The sequence below is a fragment of the Adelges cooleyi genome, unplaced genomic scaffold, assembly GCF_023614345.1.
Source record: "Adelges cooleyi isolate 19-005CV unplaced genomic scaffold, UGA_ACOO_1.1 ACOO_flye_CR_arks_rails_tigmint_CR_PRNA_30, whole genome shotgun sequence".
Lineage (NCBI taxonomy): Eukaryota > Metazoa > Arthropoda > Insecta > Hemiptera > Adelgidae > Adelges > Adelges cooleyi.
Genome location: NW_026095971.1, coordinates 20,515,419 through 20,535,255, shown reverse-complemented (window position 1 = coordinate 20,535,255; position 19,837 = coordinate 20,515,419). Strand labels below are relative to the sequence as shown.

Below are 19,837 nucleotides of genomic sequence, written 5' to 3'. Positions count from 1 at the left end.
GCTAATCACTTACACCACTTTAATTATCATCGCCTCAATTGAAGGTTTTTAAAATTTGCACTTTTCTTAATTATGTTGCAGACAACACGTGCAAGACACTTGAGGTATCTCGAGGACATTTTAACGTTTTAGACACATTAAAGTTAATTGAAAACTTAAAGTAATTGTCATTTAAGCGTATTTAAAGTCGACCGGTGCGGGCTACCGTTAGCTTACACCGGTATATGCATAATATAAATAAGAACAATATATGTCATGTGTTTTTTAATAGTGCAATAAAAAATGCGATGCATAACTATTGGTTTTTGGTAGTTTATAAAAACATGACTGATCGAGCGCCTTGTAGGAGATTAAATTTGAAAATAATAACAACAGGGACAGGCGTACAGCTACTCCGTTGAAATATTGGATTTTTTACCAAAATTATATTTCTGTACGGTTAATGTCTAAAAAAAAATTGTACCCCCGTCCTCTACAAGTCCCAAGTACGGTTAATCCAACGTTTGTCGGGCGTTGCTGATAGGCAAAATAGCTACACGCGTGTATAGGAGCAGTCGGTGGGTGTGTGTGTTTGCAATTTAATTCGGCTGTTTTTTTGCACGGTGGTATTAAACGTGTAACTGTTTTTTAATTTATGCGGGACAACGGCCAGCCGTATGAATATTCGGAAGTTGTATGTTTTACACTGGAAATAAAGTATATTTTTTGTTCGAGAAAAAAAATCGCCGTATCCAACGCCAGTCGTACACGTAGGTTATGATAAATTCATTAGTGTCAACCACCGGGGCCATTAATCATCTGCCGAACCCGTCACGATATCGGCTTTCAATTTGTCACCCTACCCGGTGGTCCAAGGGGTCATTATTGTTGTCTGCACCCCCCCGGTAATTGCTGCTAGCCGGCACGTGCTACGCCGCTGTCGGTGCTGTTTTTCTTTGCTTAGTAAAAAAAAATTGTACGGCTAGTTAAAAGAAAAAAACAGCAATACAGCGAAGAAACTCAAAAGACTGCTTTAACGCCTTCCCTCCCCCCCCCCAGCTGTACAGCCGCGTTTTGCAACTATGACAAGTATATTTATTGTTATGTCAACGGGATTGCGCGAGATCTGTTTTTTAAAGAGTTTTCAAATAGGCAATATTTAAGAAAATAGCATTTTTCAACCGAGTCTGCAACCGCGAAAGAGCATTTTCATGTATCGTTAAAGTACCAAATAAATTTAAAGTAGCGGTGGAATTATAGATAATGAAAATATAGTATATTAACAAGCAGTAAAAAGCTAGTATCTCAGGTGGCTAGTAAACATATCAAGTTTCTGGCTAATAGTTTAATGTTTTCATAATATCTGGCTTAAAACAATTCATAGGAATATGACGTCCTCAATTATTGAATTTATTTTTAAGTTCTAGTTTAAACGTTGTGAATACAACATATATCTTATCTCTTATCAGATAACAGCGTAACGCTTTTTTTGTCACACTTTTTTCGTGGCAATTTTTTCGGTTATGTGCCAGAGCCGATTGATTTAGCGGTTAATTTGTATAAGTAAAAGCCATTTCGTTATATTTTATACCAAAAAGCCAGACAAAATAGCAACCACATAAAATGGTTCAAATTCAACTCTGTAAAACCATTTGAATTCTTTGAGTACAAATTTCAGTTTCTTGTTATTTAAATTAATTAAATTGGCAAATTTTTTCAATATTAAAACCCGATTTTTTACATAAATATAGGAAATGTAATATCTTTGAAAGTCATAGTAAACGAACAGGTTGAGGAAAATTAAAAATTCAAACGCTAACATGTTTTCAAACATTTTAGCCAACTATTCAAGGAATTAAAAACGCATTTATATATTTCCATTTGACAAAAAAAAACACAAAGTCCATACATCTTTTTTTACATAATATAAGGGTGGAAGGTAACAATTTTCCAAGTATTGAAAAACATAGTATGGTTTCCAAATATTCCTATTTTCCCAGAATAGGATGCCTTACATCGTCAGATGTGGATCGCCCTGTATATGGCGAATCGATGACAGCGTTTGTTGTTGTTTGGACAGGAAAGGTAAATACTATTATATAATAGTCTGCTACCGGTTTGAAAGGCATGAAATTCGATTGGAAAAGTACCTGAACGAGTGTTTGAGCACACAGGAAACCGCTGGCATGGCAACCACCGTTACTACAATAATAGGATAGCATTACACAAGGCCTCAACGATGACGTAAGCAGCTCCACAGAATCCGTTGTCTTGTTACGTCATCGTGCTACTATATTATAATGTGTGACACACTGTGGAAAATCTCGCCAACGGCGTTATATATTATCATAATATATACTAAATACACTATGCCTATAAATATATATATATTTTGCCAAGCGGATAATTGGATTTTGGCAAACACCTTAATCAAAGCGCAAAACTAAAAATATTTTCCTAAGTTCCCGTTTCAAAGTTTTGCGGACAAGGTATAAAAGAAAGAGTATAATAATAATAATAATAATAATAATATATACACACTTAAGGTAACGACGGTAACAAAAGTTTTCTCGTAAAAAAAAAACCCCCCTTAAATTATTATTTATAGGTGTCTTACTTTTAAATTACAGTACAACAGCGCACAATCCTAGCCGAAAAGTACACACCGCGATTGTGATTCATAAGCAACGGTAGGTTAGGTTAGGTGTTAGGTAAATAATACATTTTTATAGTTTTTAATAAGCGACAAAACAATTTTAGAAAATTCCAAGCATTCAACAAAGGGCCGGGATCGTTTAGCCGAAAATACAATACACGGAAACAATTTATTAACTGTACAAAGTATGGTCTTATATTTAAAAGCTTTATAAAAGCTCGCATAAGTACGGGAGTAAAATAAATTTGAATCTGTATACATTTAATATGAACAACGTGTAGAATAACTGAAATTACAAATTACTCTACTCGTGTAAATTTAATAACTTAACTCAAATATACTATTTTTTGTACATATAATTTACATAGGTATTTGTGAAAGGTACGGGGGAAAACCAGAAAGTCAAAATGGCGATTTGTACTTGTAATCATTTTTATACATAACTACTTTTTAATGTTTTGAAAACATTTCTAAATATTTTTTGAATAAAGACACTCCATTGAAGTGAAACTTTAGATAATAAAGTTTAGCTGATAAGAGATTGTAGTAGGCAAAAAGGAGGAATGAGCTGATAAGAGGTTATCAATTATTGATTCTCTTATCAATAATCCCTCAAAACCGTTATCAGATATGACGTGAGCAAATGTATGTCGTTATCACTATACTGTGGGTGTAAGTAGACTTAAGCCACTATTGTTATAAAAAAATAAACTAAAAAACGTCGAACGAGTGATTTTTAAATCAGATATCAAGCGTAAGTGCAGACAATGAGACAAGTTATCTAAAGGAACAACCGAAACTCTTAGCGTGACACAGACACTGTGCTAAGATTGTGTTCAGATCAAGCAGCACTAAGGCCATTTTTGAAGGAGCCAATCGACATTACAGTCAGGTCGTTAAACTTTATAAATTTAGATTGCCTTACCTGTTTTGACAAGCTTGAACGTGGCAGCGTTGTGCGTCTTCAAACAGTCGTTCAGTGCCGGATGCGTGAGGTCCCTGAGCGACAAGTCGTCGCCCATCGCTGAGGCCATGGGGTTAGCTGGTTTGTCGTTTAGGAGTCCGTCACCACCGTCCACAACTGTGAAACCAAAGTAAGTAATATCGTTGGTATTTTTAAAAAAAAATAAACTAAAATGAATACACACGATAGAAAAAAATTCAGCGTTTTGCCCTCGTGAGAGCGACACCAGCGGGTCACAGTGGTACTCATTCAAACGGCAGCGTGCCTACCACTCTCTTTCGCCTGTCCCGGCACGCACGAATTCTACTTATTCGGGTTTATTAAATTAATATAAAATACCGAAAATTCCACAAACATATATATTATGCATGTACGTTAACGGAATAACGGCGTTAGAACTCCTTGTGCGGACACACATTTTGGTAGAGCCGAATTCAATGACATTTGTGCCTTTGCCAAGGCGTTGTCCAATTTTCAAATCGAGTGTAGGTCACCTTTGTGCTGAGGTAGAACCACTTTGTTTTTCCACAAACTTTACACGATGCCGTACCACCGTGTCTGTTAATGTGGATAGCATCGGTTTTCAAAATGATGCAATTACCATTAGCCGGGCGTGCCCACGTCGAATAACACTCTGACCCCACAAGGCCCTCCTCTTACCCTCTTCGCCATAGGTCAATTTCATTATGCCTAAGGGTTTGTCCGGTACATCATATAGTATTGATTGCGTTATCTTTGCTACATCCGAACCGAATTCTACACTTGTGTTTCGTCCTCACAATCAAGCGTCTTATACAAAAAGCATTTTTCAGCCGAGTCTGCAACCACGAAAGACCATTTCCATGTATCTAAGGTAGCTAGTAAACATACCAAGTTTCTGGCTAATATTTTAGTGTTTTCATAATAGGAATATGACCTCTTAAATTATTTGGAATTTATTATATTTTAGTTCTAGTTTGAACGTTGTGAATACAACGTATCTCCTATCTCTAATCTCTTATCAGATAACAGCGTAACAAGTTTTAGTTACGTCAGTGTTTTCGGTTATGTGCCAGACCTCTAAGACATGAAAATGTCAAAAATAGAAAACGCCAATTGTCTTTATATTATTTCTCAGACTAATCAAGCGAGTCAAAAACCAGTTGAAGCATCGTTAACCGGTCAACGGAATCGCGGCAAAGGTCCATTTGAAAACGACCGTTTCTAATAATAATTGTATAAATGGGTATAATAACAGTAGAAGGAAAATACTCTCAAGGGTGGCAGTCTTCCAAGCACACTATTGTTGTGGAAACAAAACAACATTTTGTCGTCTATTGTTTGCTAAGAAATCCGAGAAGTCCGGATAATAAACACCCATATCATAACGTGTACTCGAACAGCCGCTATATAGTTAACAAAGTCTAACAAGTATGTAAACCAATGTAATATTTTATGTGTCAATCAAGCGTAACATCCACACCGTATATACTACAATCAATCAATGACAACAAATTGATATGAAACGCAGCGCCAGAACTTAAACGCAGGCATTTGTTCGCAGTACTGGTATTGTATTTTTAATGGCTTGAACCATATTTTCATGTTCGGTTTTTTTTACTCGTTAAATGTTAGACAAAGTACAAACTTAAAAAAATAGTTTTAGTTCATACACTAATGATCTACCGGAGCTGAGTGTGCGAAATTCAAAGCGAATATTGTAAATATATATATATATATTATTAATACACGCATAATAAGACACTCTACTTTTTGTCGTTTAAGCTCCACATGCTTGAGCGTCACGCTAATTGGAATATCGCAGAGAAACGATTTCAAGTATCCGAGACATCACTATATTGTTGAGCACCTTGAGAACAAAGTATGTATATTACAGCCGAACAACACACCCACTACAGTAAAATATACTTGAGCATGTGATCTTGCATCAAAGCAAACCACCGATAGCAATACTACGACACTGTTGTAGTATGTGGTTTAGGAAATATTATACATCTAATATGTTTGCATAAACTTCAAATCTACCAGAAATTCTTGCGAGACGAAACAGAGTCGTCGCCAAGGTGTTTTTATTATACTACTATTTTAGTATAAGGTGAAATTCAGAAGTCTCATAAAGATGGCAACGACAAAGACAACTCAGTTTGATGGTATACAAATAAATCCATTGAGTTCAAATAACGTTCCATCGACATATTTTCCTCCTTTAGTTTTTTTTAACGATGTTTGGTTACAATTATTATTTCCATTAGGCACAACACACTTATGTCTTGGGGCTACAACAATAGACTCATGATAATGTTTTTTATATTTAAAAAAAGTTATCGGCAAACTTATTTTCTCATAAGGTTTTAACAAAAACAAATATTCAAACTAATATTTTTGTTTATACTTGTAGGATTATTGTGAACAATTAAAATAGCTCCAAAATAGAACGAGATAGGCAAAAAATAATGATAGTAACTGAATCAATGTTTAACGTTATATGGTTACAAATATTTTAATAATTAATAATTTTTTTTTTAATTTGAAATTCTAGAACAGTTTCACTTCATTCGATTTCTATGATATTGAATAAGTCATTACATTTATTTAAACAATTCTACGAATTTAGAAACGAATAAATATTAGAAAAGATGATATTGTATAAAATATGCTTTGTTCAGCTGCTTATTAAAAAATATATTATATTTAATTAATATTTGTAGTATTGTAAATTAAAATCGAGGAGGAGGGCTTACTTCGGACAGTACGGTTTTGGCTGCAGTAGCAACGTTGACCGGACCGCTGCTGTTGACGCTGTCGTGTTGCGGGTCGACCGAATGACAGCTGTAAGACTTCGTCCGCCGGGAAGATGACATACATGCTTCGGAGCGCAACATGGCGATGGACTCGCAGCCCTGCACTGGTTTAAAGCGGTTTATCTGGAAAACATAGACATATTTAAATTATAAAGATTACCATTATTATATGAACAATATATTAACACAATATATTCAACTGGATACAAGTAATTTCATGTCACCATTTTTGCGTTACACTTTCATCTATAAGGTATAGATAAGAGATAAGTGATAGAAGAATAAAGATAAGAAATGTGATAAGAGACAAGTACCGATATATATATATAATAAACTAGATTGCCAACTAATGTCAGGAACAGAAGTCAACGTCCGCCATTTTTGTGGAATTTATGTGTGTATAAAACAATATAATAGGTATATCTGTGATTCTATGTTATCAGTTCGACTTGTATTTGTTAAAAACATATTTTCATTTGATACACGGTTCTAATTCCCACAAAGATGGCGGAAAATGGTAACTTCAATTATCTCTATTGGCGACATGTACACTTAGCAATCTAATTTGTTAATTATATATATATATATTTATATATCTGTGGCTATAGATATAAGAGATGATTGTTAAGTGATAAGTGATTAGTGATTAGATGCAAGACATGTGATAAGAGCATATACATATATTACTAGATAGCCGACTATGCATTTAGACGTATTCTCAACAAATGAAGCTTGGCCGCCTTATGCAGTGTGGTCAACGTTTACATTAGTTACCAATATTTCATTGTGGTAATGAGTTATAAGATTCACCTTGTGTAAGGTCTATTACTATAAGGTGTATTATTATTATTGTATTAAAATGAAATATTGATGACACAATAAAAACATTGACCGGCTATCTAGTAATATATAATATGTATCTATGGATAAGAGACATGAGATATAATCCACGATTCAATATTTTTCCGTGGAGTGGTGAAAAATAACTAGATTTTTATTTTATGCGTAACACATAATATATAATACTCGAACGGGCAAAAGGGACAATGCGTATAAGGTCTTATCGCAAAGGAAGGGGAGGGAAATATGATAGATGGGTTGGCACTTGGCGCAATTTCAGCGGATGCTAGCTACACTCAAAACTCTGATAAGTTTGAGTTATTAGTATTAAATTATTAGTGGTAATCAATAAATCTTCCACAAAAAAAAAAAAATTTAATCTAAAAGTTCAAGCTTTTTGGACGGTTTTAACTTGAGTGTTTGAATACGTCTAGCACTTCTTGATATTGCACCAATGGCTAAGGACGGATTCGATTTGAATTGATTGTCAAGAGATGCGCAATGCCGTTGAAGTACCGTCAAAGATAGCACATTTATGTCAGCGATTTTCAGTTCAGACTCGTTACCGCAACCGTATAAGTACCACATAGGTATAAAAACCAATACGGTATTTGCAAATTCTCAACTTAACGGTGCGTCGGAGACCCTTAGCAACAGGTACCTATTTTTCTATTTTATTATTTGTTATCCTATTTTCTAAACGGGACACGCCTGGGAAAAGCCGTTTCATAATGGATTACTCCAGTAACAACTAATGACCATTTTTTTTCGCCTTTGCCTTTGTCGCAACAAGCGGCTTTAATGGCGCAATAAACACATCACTGTGTAAAATAAAGTCAGTAATAGCAAAAACAAAACACTAGCACAGTCGAAGCGATCACAGTTCTGAAAAAATTCTAACCGAAACATCAATAGCTAACAATACAGTGTGTCTAGTCTTATTCCTTTCTGTCAATAAGTTGTTATTTAAGAGAAAAACCTCAGTTTATTAAAATTCTCGGAGGACTGCCAGCTTCCTAAAAGTAATAATAGAAACATTATCTTAACAAGTATATCCAAATAGTTCTGAAAAAATTAAACATTTATTATTACGTATTATTTATTAAATGGATAAGTAATAAAAATATTTTAAGATAGTAATATGGTAACATTAATTATAAAATGTATAAATACGGTTTTTTGACATTTTATGTCTTTACTTTGGCACATAATCGGAAAAAACGACAGTTTTTAGCGTTAAAAAAAACCTTAGGGAAATATCATATGATTTATCTGATAAGATAAGAGAGATACGAGAGACAAGTGATAAGAGATTAGACAAAATCGACAGTTACCAAAAAACCTAACGGTCCTTATATATTTAAATCTGTTTTTTCTTTTCATTTGCATAACAAAACTAAAATGTATATAAAAAAAAATTGCATTTTTCTTAATAAAAAATAAAATAATTATGACAATTATTTTAAAAAGTAAGTATTTTCTTAAAAAGTCGACTGGTTAGGTTTTGGAATAAAAAAATTAAACAGAATGTAAAAAGTACAGGCGGTATTTTATACAATTATGATTATATAATTAAAAACGATAAAATGTACATTAATTTTGTTTAAAACTTTTTTCTCATAAAAAAAAAGTCAACGGGCGAATACCGAAGATTGTATGATGTTTTTTTATACAAATAGTTTTTTGACAAGTCATAAACGTTCTCGGTAAAACGACTCGACTCTAAGTTTGCAAATGAAATTTCATCAAAAACTTTTGTCCGTATAATTTTCTATAAAAAAAATAAAAAAACATAGCTCTTTTAATATCTCTAACGAAACGAAAATTATTATTTCTACCGTAATAGTATAATGAATAAAATATGAGATAACAAACTTATTTTAAAAACTATCTAACAAAACAACTTGATAGGTAGGCGGCAATGGAACTATGTAAAATACCGAAGAGTCACGATCAACATAATAATATGTTAATATTATTTTAATATTATTATAAAGTATAAACCAACATATTTTGTCATATTTTACGTTTGGGTAAAATTATTATAAACGGTGCACCGGCGGTAAAACCACATTTGGAATGTTCGCAATAGCAATAGCACAAGAATATTGTACATGTTAACGAGCCCTAAGTATAGCGTCGACGGTGCACAGACTTAATTAGATTAGAGAGAGAGAGATGCCATTTTGGGGCACCTCGGCCGGTCTATGTATGTATACATATGTAGCAACAACTGTCGACCTCCGGATTAGGTTAAACTGTACAAAATTACCATTCGGATTGTCCGGCCCACAAAACTCCCCTTTAAGCTGCGAGGAATTATGTTAATTTTGCTAGGCTTACATAAAAACTTCCACAAGGATCCGGATGCATGTTATCTTAGTTTTCTTTTCGCTCTAACGTTTAGTTCAAAAATAACTAACGAGTATCCACACTACAACCAGATACATAGACCCTGGTACTTTTCTTATCTCTAATCTTTAATCTCTTACCTTATATCTCTTATATTTTATCTCTTATCTCTTTTTTCTAATCTATTATTTTTAATATCTTATCAATAATCCATTTTCACTAATCTATCATCTCTAACATTCTATCTGTAATCTATTATCTCTACTCTCTTTTCTCTTATCTCTAATCCATTATCTCTATTTTTATCTCAAATAATTTATCTGTTATCTATTATCTCTAACACATTATCTCTATTGAGAATAGATAGAGTGCCGAGATATGAATGGGGTTATGTATATGCCAGTGTCGAAAGTATGTATGTAGTAACAGAAGATTTTAAGGTTGGAGTAGGTGTGCACCAGAATTTAGCTTTGAGCCCTTACTTGTTTTCACTTGTAATGGATGAAGTTACAAGGGCGAAGATACATGATGTTTGCAGATGATATACAAGATAACAAGACAGGCTTGAGGAATGGAGAATAATACTTGAAGGAAAGGGACTGAGGATTAGTGGAACTTGTACGGTTCAGAGTGTTAGGTGGTCGTCAGGAAACCAGAACAGAAAATCCTAGCCATTTGAATAAATCCACACTGAAGGGACGTACTCGGCTTAAACGGGAGGAGACATTTTGTCTGAGATTTTACGAATATTGCAATATTATACTATTATACACGACAAACGGAGATCCAGCTTCTTTTGTATTCAAGACACGGAGAGTAGTCATGGCCCCGAGTTTTATTATATTGTTTTCTAGACCAATTTAGGCGTTTGGCAAAGGGCAAGGCGGTACGCACCTTTATCCCTACTCTGTTGTAATAATAATAATTCAATTCCCCTTTAATTTATATGTACGACCAGCCTCGACTCGTAATTAATCGACTGTCGTCTAATGCACTTGGCCGACACGTTTCACACGGCTTTACCTATCGGTTAGGTAATCTCACAACGAGCACAAGTTGATGGCAAAACGACGTGGCAGATTTACATTACAGTTTGAATTTCTAATATCGAATAGAGCTAGACGTGGTGAAGAACTGAGTAGATCGCAAAAGTAAAATATCATGAAGTAAGCAAAAAGACTAGCTACAGTGTGACCACAATAACGAAATTACATTTCAAAACATATTGCTTATCACTTAGTATAGGTGCTAAGCTACTAGTTTATCACTATATAGTTGATAAAGATTTTTCTGTGCGGTGTTTAACAACCTATCGAAAAAAGGATTTTTTTTTACTTAAAGTGGTCACACTGTCGCTCGCCTTCTTGATTACTTCTTGATATGTTACAGCTCTATATTTTTATTTTATGGTCTAAAATTAGTGAGACGGATCAACAATAATTGATTTTTTTTTTTGTAGGCAGTTTTTGTGCATGGAATTTAGATTTAAAACGTCATTAAATATTGTTAAATAAAATATTTTGTTCAATTGTCAATTTTTTCATTTGTTTGATTTCGACCGAAATTTTGATAGAATTTAAATGAATATTTACTAATAATAACATTGCTGATGTGAGTATGGCATATTTTGTTAGTGTTTGTATAATGTAATTTTAAATTTGGGGTACGATAGTTAGATCTGAGCGTGTTAGTATAATATTTTATCATGGTTATTAATAATTACCTCACGAACCTTTTTCGTCATTATTATTTGTTAGCTATTAATTATTATCAATATAATGTTAATAATAATATTAAAAGCATAAATACTCTTAAATTCGTTTGATGATTAAAATACTATTATGAAATCACAGTATTCGACATTGATCTATACATATTATATTTAAAAATTAATTTATATTTAATCAAATATAGCACAGCTCGTTGACTCCTTTTTGTGTGATGAATAATAGGAAAAACAATAGTATAAAGGGAATAACTTGAATTAGGTTTATATTGTTTGCTTTTTAACGAATAAAATAAAACAACTAGTATAATTGTTGTTATAATATGTTGTAATTAGTATTGTTTTCAAAATGAATCTATTTAAAAGCGTGGGCAATTTTAAAGACTAAAACACTTTATATATATATAAATATCAGTTATAGATAAGAGATAAGTGATAAGGGACAAGCACAGGTATATATGTAATAAACTAGACTGCTAACTAGTGATAAGAATTGAAGTTGACGTCGTCGATTTTTATGGGAATTATGTGTGTGTATACATATATCTGTGATTCTGTACTATCATCTAATTTGTAATTGTTATAAGCAGTGATAACAGTAATAAACATTTGATAAGGTTTTAATTCCCACAAAGATGGCGGAAAATGGTAACTTCAATAATTATTATTGTTTATATTTTTTAATATAGATAAATTACCTATACTGCATTTCCATAATATATACATTTTTTATATTCTATGAATATAATATAGTGTGGTATTTGAGCAAATATTTTTCAGCTGAACCGGGTATTTGGGACCAACGGCCAGTATATAATAGATAAATCTCTCAAGTATACTCACTTATATCTAAACGGTACGCGTAAACGTTTCGAGCTTATATACTACGGTTGTGCAAGTACGCATTTTATCACTAGACTGATCTTATGGCTGCTCACTATTTATGAAACACCAGATGACAAGCATTCACAGGATCTGTACAGTACGTGTCAACCGAGAAAAAGTTTTAAAAACGCTTCACGACAGACGTTTCCGGTAAATATATTCAGCAAATAATAGTGTAAGTACACATGCCAATTCTGAAATCACTTGAAACGACCAAAAAAGTAATACATTTGTTTTGTTTAAATGTTAAATTTCAATTGAGTACATGATATAATCAGCAGGTTTCACCAACTATTGTTAAATATACACTCTTAACATAATGTTAGTTAACAATTCATTTAAATTTAACATCTGGTTAAATGAAATAAGTTTTACCATAACATTATTATAGTTAAATTCTATTTGTTAAGTTAACAAAACGTTAGTTAGGTTACCAAAGTGGTTACCTCGTTTCCAACGTTCTTATTGGTTATTAAGATATGTGATAACTGATTGTATTATTTAATTTGTCAATTTGTTATTATTTGACATTTTATTTTACTTTCTTTTAACTTTTCGGTTTTTATAAATAGTTTATAAATTATAACTTTTTAACACATTGTTTAGATAGTTTAGATACCTTTCTAAAAATAATTTGTCATTAAAGTCATTAAAATATTTTTTTCCATTTTGAAGGCCTAAGAAAAAAATTGGTAGTGATAAGAATTATTTCCATTGTTACGCTCAGGACAGGCGAGACATAATAATATTATGATAGCCCACTCGAGCTTCAAACAATTATTAACCTTTGCGTTATTCCTGTAATTATTAATTGACCTGAGCTTGGGTGTTTATTTTTTATGAAGCGTTTGATTTTCTGTAAGGCACCGCAAGCCGGCACCGCTCTATCGTTATTTTCCCCTTCAACAATTGGGCTATTGTATGTATATAATAACGTTTCATTGTACATTTTTTTAGCAAGTACATAAATTATCGAAATTACCCACGGGACTCGGTTAATGCGGTATAATGGGCTGTGCGGTTGTTCACAACAGTATATGCACACAGTATGAGGAGGTTTAACTGTAATCATATTAGGAATACCTGCAATTTAATGGAGCACAAGCTGAAATGAAATATTTATAGAATTTTATTTTTAAATTGCCCTCGTTTAATTCGTCATTCGCGTACGGCCAATCTAAAAAACACGACCAGCATACGATAGACACGTTTATATTTTATGATTGTGAGCTTACAAATGATGATAATATAGTATATTCTCCTAGCAATAACAGTAGTTTCTATGGTGAAGATAATCATTTGATTGTTGGCCAGATTGACGACCTTTTTTGTCGCAACAGACTTGGACGAGCGCCCTGAATATTTAATAATAATTTGTGCATTAAATATAGCCCAAATTAAAACTACATGTTATTATCTATTACAATTGAATCGATAACAAGATAATTACACACGCTATCCGCCCACCAGCAGAAATGGTTTTAATATAGAACGTCCAGAAGTCAATGTTAAAGCTCTGTCACTGATTTAGATAAAATAGATTTAGAAAAAATCTCTCTTTTTTTTAATGACTTAAAGAAATTGGCCTTGATTTAGTTAACATACTTAATGAGTCACGCGTAAAGCTATAAAACCATTTAAACAAACGACACCCGGAATTGTCTTAAAATAAAATTTATGAATTTTACTACCGTTGGCGTTTTCCATGTATTATTATATTATGTAACGAACACCACATTATACGGTAATCAAATATGAAATAACGCTTTGCATAGATAATAAACAGTCATTTACTAGCAGCCATTAAAATGTTCACAGCCAATTATGTAATAACTGTAAGCCAATGCAAGTTTACACCAACTGCTGCTTACATATTTAATTCTTTAAAAAAAAAAACCATTGATTTTAGAGAAAGACACTAACAAGCGAGATAATTATAATATGGACATTAATCATAACAAACCACTCTTCCTATTGTATAAAATATATAAAGACAATGTGAAAAATATATTATAACAATAGATTAAACGACACAAAAGCATAATTTAATCATTTATTCGCAAAATATTCGTCAGGGAGTACAAGAAAATATAATTAATTGTAAAAAATAAAATACAAGTTTACTAATTTCTAAACAGTAGGTAGTCAAATCTGAAATCTTACGGACAATAGTCTCTTATCAATATTCCCTTATCAATAATCTCTCTCTATTTATTTTGATAAATGATTAGGTGATAAGAAAGCGCAACGGTTTCGGTAAAGCTTGGCGAGTGTTAAACATAGTCTATAAAATACATCTTTTGACAAAGTTTATAGCATCACAAAAGTAATAAAACCCCTTGAGTGTAAAGAAGCACATAATGTATGCGTATTTAAATTGTATGTACGTTAGTTGTGTCCTAGCTGTAGTGGTATAATAAAACAATATTCATACACTATAATATTATAGTTTTGGATAGTTCCCAAGCCTCATTAATCATAATACATCACACAAAAAATTATATTACATTAAAAAATAATGTTACTCTTCTCGTTGTTTTAAATTGAACTCATGTACTATAAATATCAACGATGATAGATGTCAATTAATATACATTCAATACAATAGCATAAACGTCACATTGCCTTGCCTATTTTTTAATACAGATTTTCTAGAAAATAAATCTAATTAAAGTGAAGTATTTGTGATTGAGTGTTTTTTATATATTTATTCCCATGATAAATTCCAATTAATATAGTTTATAAAGTTTGAACAATTTTTTATACTTCTGGATCAACTCATTAACCAAAAATAATTGACTCATATCGCATATACAGTTTATTTGTTTTTCAACGTCGTTTTTACCACAATTAATTATATAATACACATTATACATGCACACCGAAATGGCATTTTTATCCACTGGCTTCGAAGCAAAATTTAATAAATGAACAAAATTTACATAAAACACAGCACCAGCCTTTTTCTACCGTTCAAACCGGACGGATTGGCATGTGCGATTTAAATTTACAGCCTACATTTTATCGTTTTTAATAAGGTTTTTTTTTTGGGGGAAATTCGGTCTGTCTCGCCTAAAGAATGATGATAGTCCTAAACGAATTGGTTTTTTTTTCTTGTAAAATATAAAGGATTTACAAAGATGTGTGTTTTTGTCTGGACCTTGTAATGTATAGCTGAAAGAAATATGATTTCCGTCACACTGCAGCTTGTAATTTTATTTTTTATTTTTTCCCCTCTACATTGTGTGTGCATTGCCGATGTCGTATATTATGCCAACCCTACCGCATTCAATGCAGACCTACGACGATTGCAAAGCCTCTTGACTAACGCCGGTAGACAAACAGTGAGACAAATAATATTGCCAAAATCACTACACAACTAATAGAAAAATTAATTCAAAGAGTCAGCTCGTTGCGGTCAGGCGGTCACTAGTCTACAGCAATCTAAACTCGTGCCAATAAAGCATTATTATTCGGTCAAGTTTATCCAAAATTATAGTTCTGTGCATTCAATTTTTGATGAAAAAAATACACATACGGTATCCATTCTAAACTCTTAAACTTTAAAGGCTAAAAAGTCAATCAAATGTACAATCCAATGATGAATAATACCGCTTTTATGCTACCACAAGACAACGTTAAGAGCAAGTCTCATCTATGATTTTCAACGGTAAAAAAGCATGTGAAAAGTAGCTGGTGTAAGCAACCACCCATGGATATCGGTATACCACTGTAGGTATCTAAGCCCAGAAGTATACAGAGGAAGCGACATCACCGTCCTCGGCCGAACTCAAGTAACTTGAAAGTTCGGAACTTTGGAAGAACACGGCAAGGAATAACAAAGATAAACTGGCGCGGGTAAACTAACCCACGCTAAAGATAGTGCAAAACGCCAAGGAAATCTTGTCCTCTAGGTATGTATCTATTTTGTCATAGTTGTTTTTTAAAATCACATTTTAAAGGGTAGCCTAACCTAACCGACTAAAACGTTTTTAAATGGTCGTCTAGGATGCGAATAGAGTCCCGATTGCCGAACTAATAATTACCTAACCTGACCAAACCAAACCTAACCGAACCTAACCAAACCTAACCAAACCTAACCAAACCTAACCTAACCTAACCAAACCTAACCAAACCAAACCTAACCTAACCTAACCAAACCTAACCTGTACATCGGGGTTTAACTCCTTAATGAAAAATGGGGAAGGGGTGGTACGACGTCCTCTTAATGTTATTGATAATAACTATCGCGCCAGGCGGACGCCCTGTTTTCGGACCGGACCCGTGTGTTCGCAACACATTGCTGTGACTTTCGGCGGCGTTGACGCGCGTGACGTCGTTGTCGCGGCGTGCGGTTTTATTTTTGTCACAATATGCAGTGCGCGCGTTGGCTATCTGTGTGTTGCCCCGGCGGGGACGACATGACACGCAGCGGTGAAAATAGCGGTGCCACACGCATCATTTTTGGACATGTCGGCACGCCGGTTACAGACACTCGGAAGTGAGTTTCCGGCAAACTTTGCAAACGTCTTTTGCCAACTCGGTCGGGTAGTGTGTACTCTTTTTTTTTGAAAAAAAAAACAAAACGCACTTAGGCACTAGCTTTGGTCTCTGTCATGTCACCCTAATGGACCCTGAACAGTGCAAACGCCATCAGTGTTTAACTCGATTGGCCGTTTTGATGGATAAGTCTGGTCCAAAAACCGACAATCCGTTCAAGTCAAAGAGTTCACATTATTCTCGGTAGAAAAAATATAAATTGACCTAATTTGCGCGCAGTAGTAAAAAGGTACACATTTTTATGTTGTACATCATATAAAAAATTATTACACATGTACATGTTTATATTTCTCGAGTAATTCAATCAAGGGGGTCCATCAAGTACCGCAGACAACAATCAAAGGTCACTTTTTGATTTCTTATGCAACTCCCAAGACATGTGTACATGCTTACGTTGTACACAAATAAAGTTGTCGCTTTTTATTTTAATAAGTAATGGCCTATTAAAAAAAAAAACATAGAAAGTCAGAAGATTTGTTCGATGGACGCCCTTGAATAATATTAAAATTAATATAAATAATATAAGCACAAGTTATACTTAAGTTTCAAATGGTAATGGACTCACCCTGTGAGATAACCGCCAAACGATAAATTTATTAAATTTTAACGACAACCGAATGCGTCTCTGCGTTGTATTGCGTTGGTCATACGACGTGTGTTACATACATATGTATATATGACGGGAATAATTGTGACGATTAATTAATTAATTAATTAATATGTTTTATAATATTATATGTATATATTTTTATTATTATTTTTTTTGTTGTCTTTCGCGGTGGCACGTCGTCCGGAACGGATCCATCTGGCGCGGCAGTAACGGACGCGTCAACTGACGACGGCGGTAACGACGACGACGACGGGCACGCGATAACACACACTGCACGCAAAAACCAAAGCCGCCGCCGTAGTAGGACTATGGCACACACACCGCGTACAGGCACACAGGCACACACGCACGCCGCCTTTATGGAGGGAACGGGTCCACACGGTCTCCACACCACCGCCGGCAAACGCGCGCGTCCACCGTACACGACTGACGCGACGTGCCGCCCGTAAGCGAATGGCGCGCGGTGGCGACGCCCGCCCGCCCGCTAGCGTAAGTAACCATAGAGACGCGCGTTGCGCGGGCCGCGCCGTATGCGCTCGTATGTGTGTGTGTGCTGGCCGCCCGACTTGTTGATGTCGCTGTTGACCGCCGTCGCCGCTAAGAAAACACACACACGCACGCTTACCGGTATATCCCTTAATTTATGCAATGACAATATAAGCGAAAATAGCGAACGCAACTTTCGTGTGTATGTATATTATTAGGGTGGTCCTTAAAAAGTTTCTAAATACAATAGAAATAAGATTAAAAAAAAATAAGGGTTGAAATTTAAATGGGATTTCGACACTTGTGCACAAATCAACTTTGTTCCCACTTCTTAGTTTGATCACGGCCTGATTTATACAAGTGCAGATGGTGCACTTGCACTTGGCCCCCAAATTCTGGGTGCCCCGACAGCTGCAGAATATTTTTTTCTGATCAAATTCGCATAAATTTATTTTGCAAAATGTAATACAATCAATGTTCAGAGTTTTGAAACTTTTGCAGTGAAAAAAACAAGGCAGAAATCTTTGTAATTTTTAAACTTTTTTATGTTAAAATGTTAATAAAAAAAAAGAAGAAATTTATCGTTCTTTTTATTTCATTTTAGTTATATAAAACAAACTGTTAAATTAAAATGTTATTTTTACTCCAACTGTTGGAGGTGAAATTTTGATGGTTTCACAACTTGGAGTCTGCTAAACACGCACACTATACCCAATAGGTCCTACCTGTCCAAATTGATGCCAGAGAATGAAAATAGACGTTTTTTGGTACTTTTTTTAGCTAATTTTCAAGCTCTATAGAATACAAAGAGATGGGGTTGTATTTTACGTTTTATATTAAAGAATATAATTTCTGTTTAAAAATCTAGAGGACAGCAGATGACGTTATGTGATAATTACAGTACTGTCAAAAATACTCTTATTTTATGTTATGTTTTTATTTTTACTTGATATTGCTTCATAATAATACTACTAGAAATTTACCGTGCTAGTATTTTTATTCTTTAATTTTTTTTTTATTAGTAATTTAGTTCAGGGTTATAGTCATGAAAATATATACATCATTTTCTGTAAATGTGTCATAAAAAATCATTTTTTTTTTTATAAATAAAACGAAACAGTTCTCAAAGTGTACGTATAGAACAAAGCTTAATATTCTAAATCAAATCATTACTAAATAGCGGATAACCTAAAGAATGGAACTAAGTTATTAAAAATTTGATTTAAGTTGACAAGTTTAGAACATTGTATGTGTTCTCACATTAGTGCACTCAATCGCATTAAAAACGTATGCAAATTCCAATGTTTTCTCATTATGAATAACAAAATTGTTATTGTACTAACGACGAGACACGGGGGATGAAATACAAATCTGAAAAAATTAGTGAATATATTTTCAACATTTTGATAGTATTATATAATATAATAATATCAGTTACTGAAATCCAAGTGAATTTAAAGTTTTTAATTTGTTTTGGAAATCTTAACTCCCTCCCCTACACAAGCATACTCCAAAGTTAGAACTTGTACTAATCAAGTTGATACGCATCAGTTAAATTAATAATGACAAAATTACACTAAAAATCTTCAAAAACAATGTTATGGTATGGCCTATGTCGATCAATTGCAATGATATATCTATAATATTTTATAAATAAATGTATGATAAAATAGGGGACGAGGCAAATCGAAAATTTGTAAGATACAGTGTGAATTATACAATAAACTGTACTTTCAATGCCATCCCAACGCTGTTCTCTATTTGAATCTTGTACTTAGTTTTGGAATAATTAATTCCGAAACCCTGGTGTTGAGTAAATAATTATTTTAAACAATTTATTTCCGTAAATGAAAGAGGCCGTTTCCTTTTGGGTCGATTATCGATTGCTTTGAAAACGGCTTTTAATTAATAAAATAAATATTATGTCTACGTTTTCGAAAATTTAGGTTTTGGGAATATTATTATATCCCTCGAGTCG

The 19,837-nt window shown here is 33.5% G+C and overlaps 1 protein-coding gene across 13 annotated transcripts in view; it reads right to left on the bottom strand.

Moving 5' to 3' along the window:
* Nucleotides 1-17,810, bottom strand: part of LOC126838181 (uncharacterized) — a 160,773-nt gene extending 142,963 nt beyond the window's left edge. For all 13 annotated transcript variants that reach the window (XM_050572355.1, XM_050572356.1, XM_050572358.1 and 10 more), the window contains exons 1-3: nucleotides 17,329-17,810; nucleotides 6,341-6,523; nucleotides 3,561-3,716 (exon numbers count right to left, since the gene is read on the bottom strand). In XM_050572355.1, coding sequence (XP_050428312.1) covers nucleotides 3,561-3,716; nucleotides 6,341-6,464 — 280 coding nt within the window. In that variant the 5' untranslated portion in view covers nucleotides 6,465-6,523; nucleotides 17,329-17,810. The remainder of the gene's footprint in view (nucleotides 1-3,560; nucleotides 3,717-6,340; nucleotides 6,524-17,328) is intronic.
* Nucleotides 17,811-19,837: the final 2,027 nt, after the last annotated feature.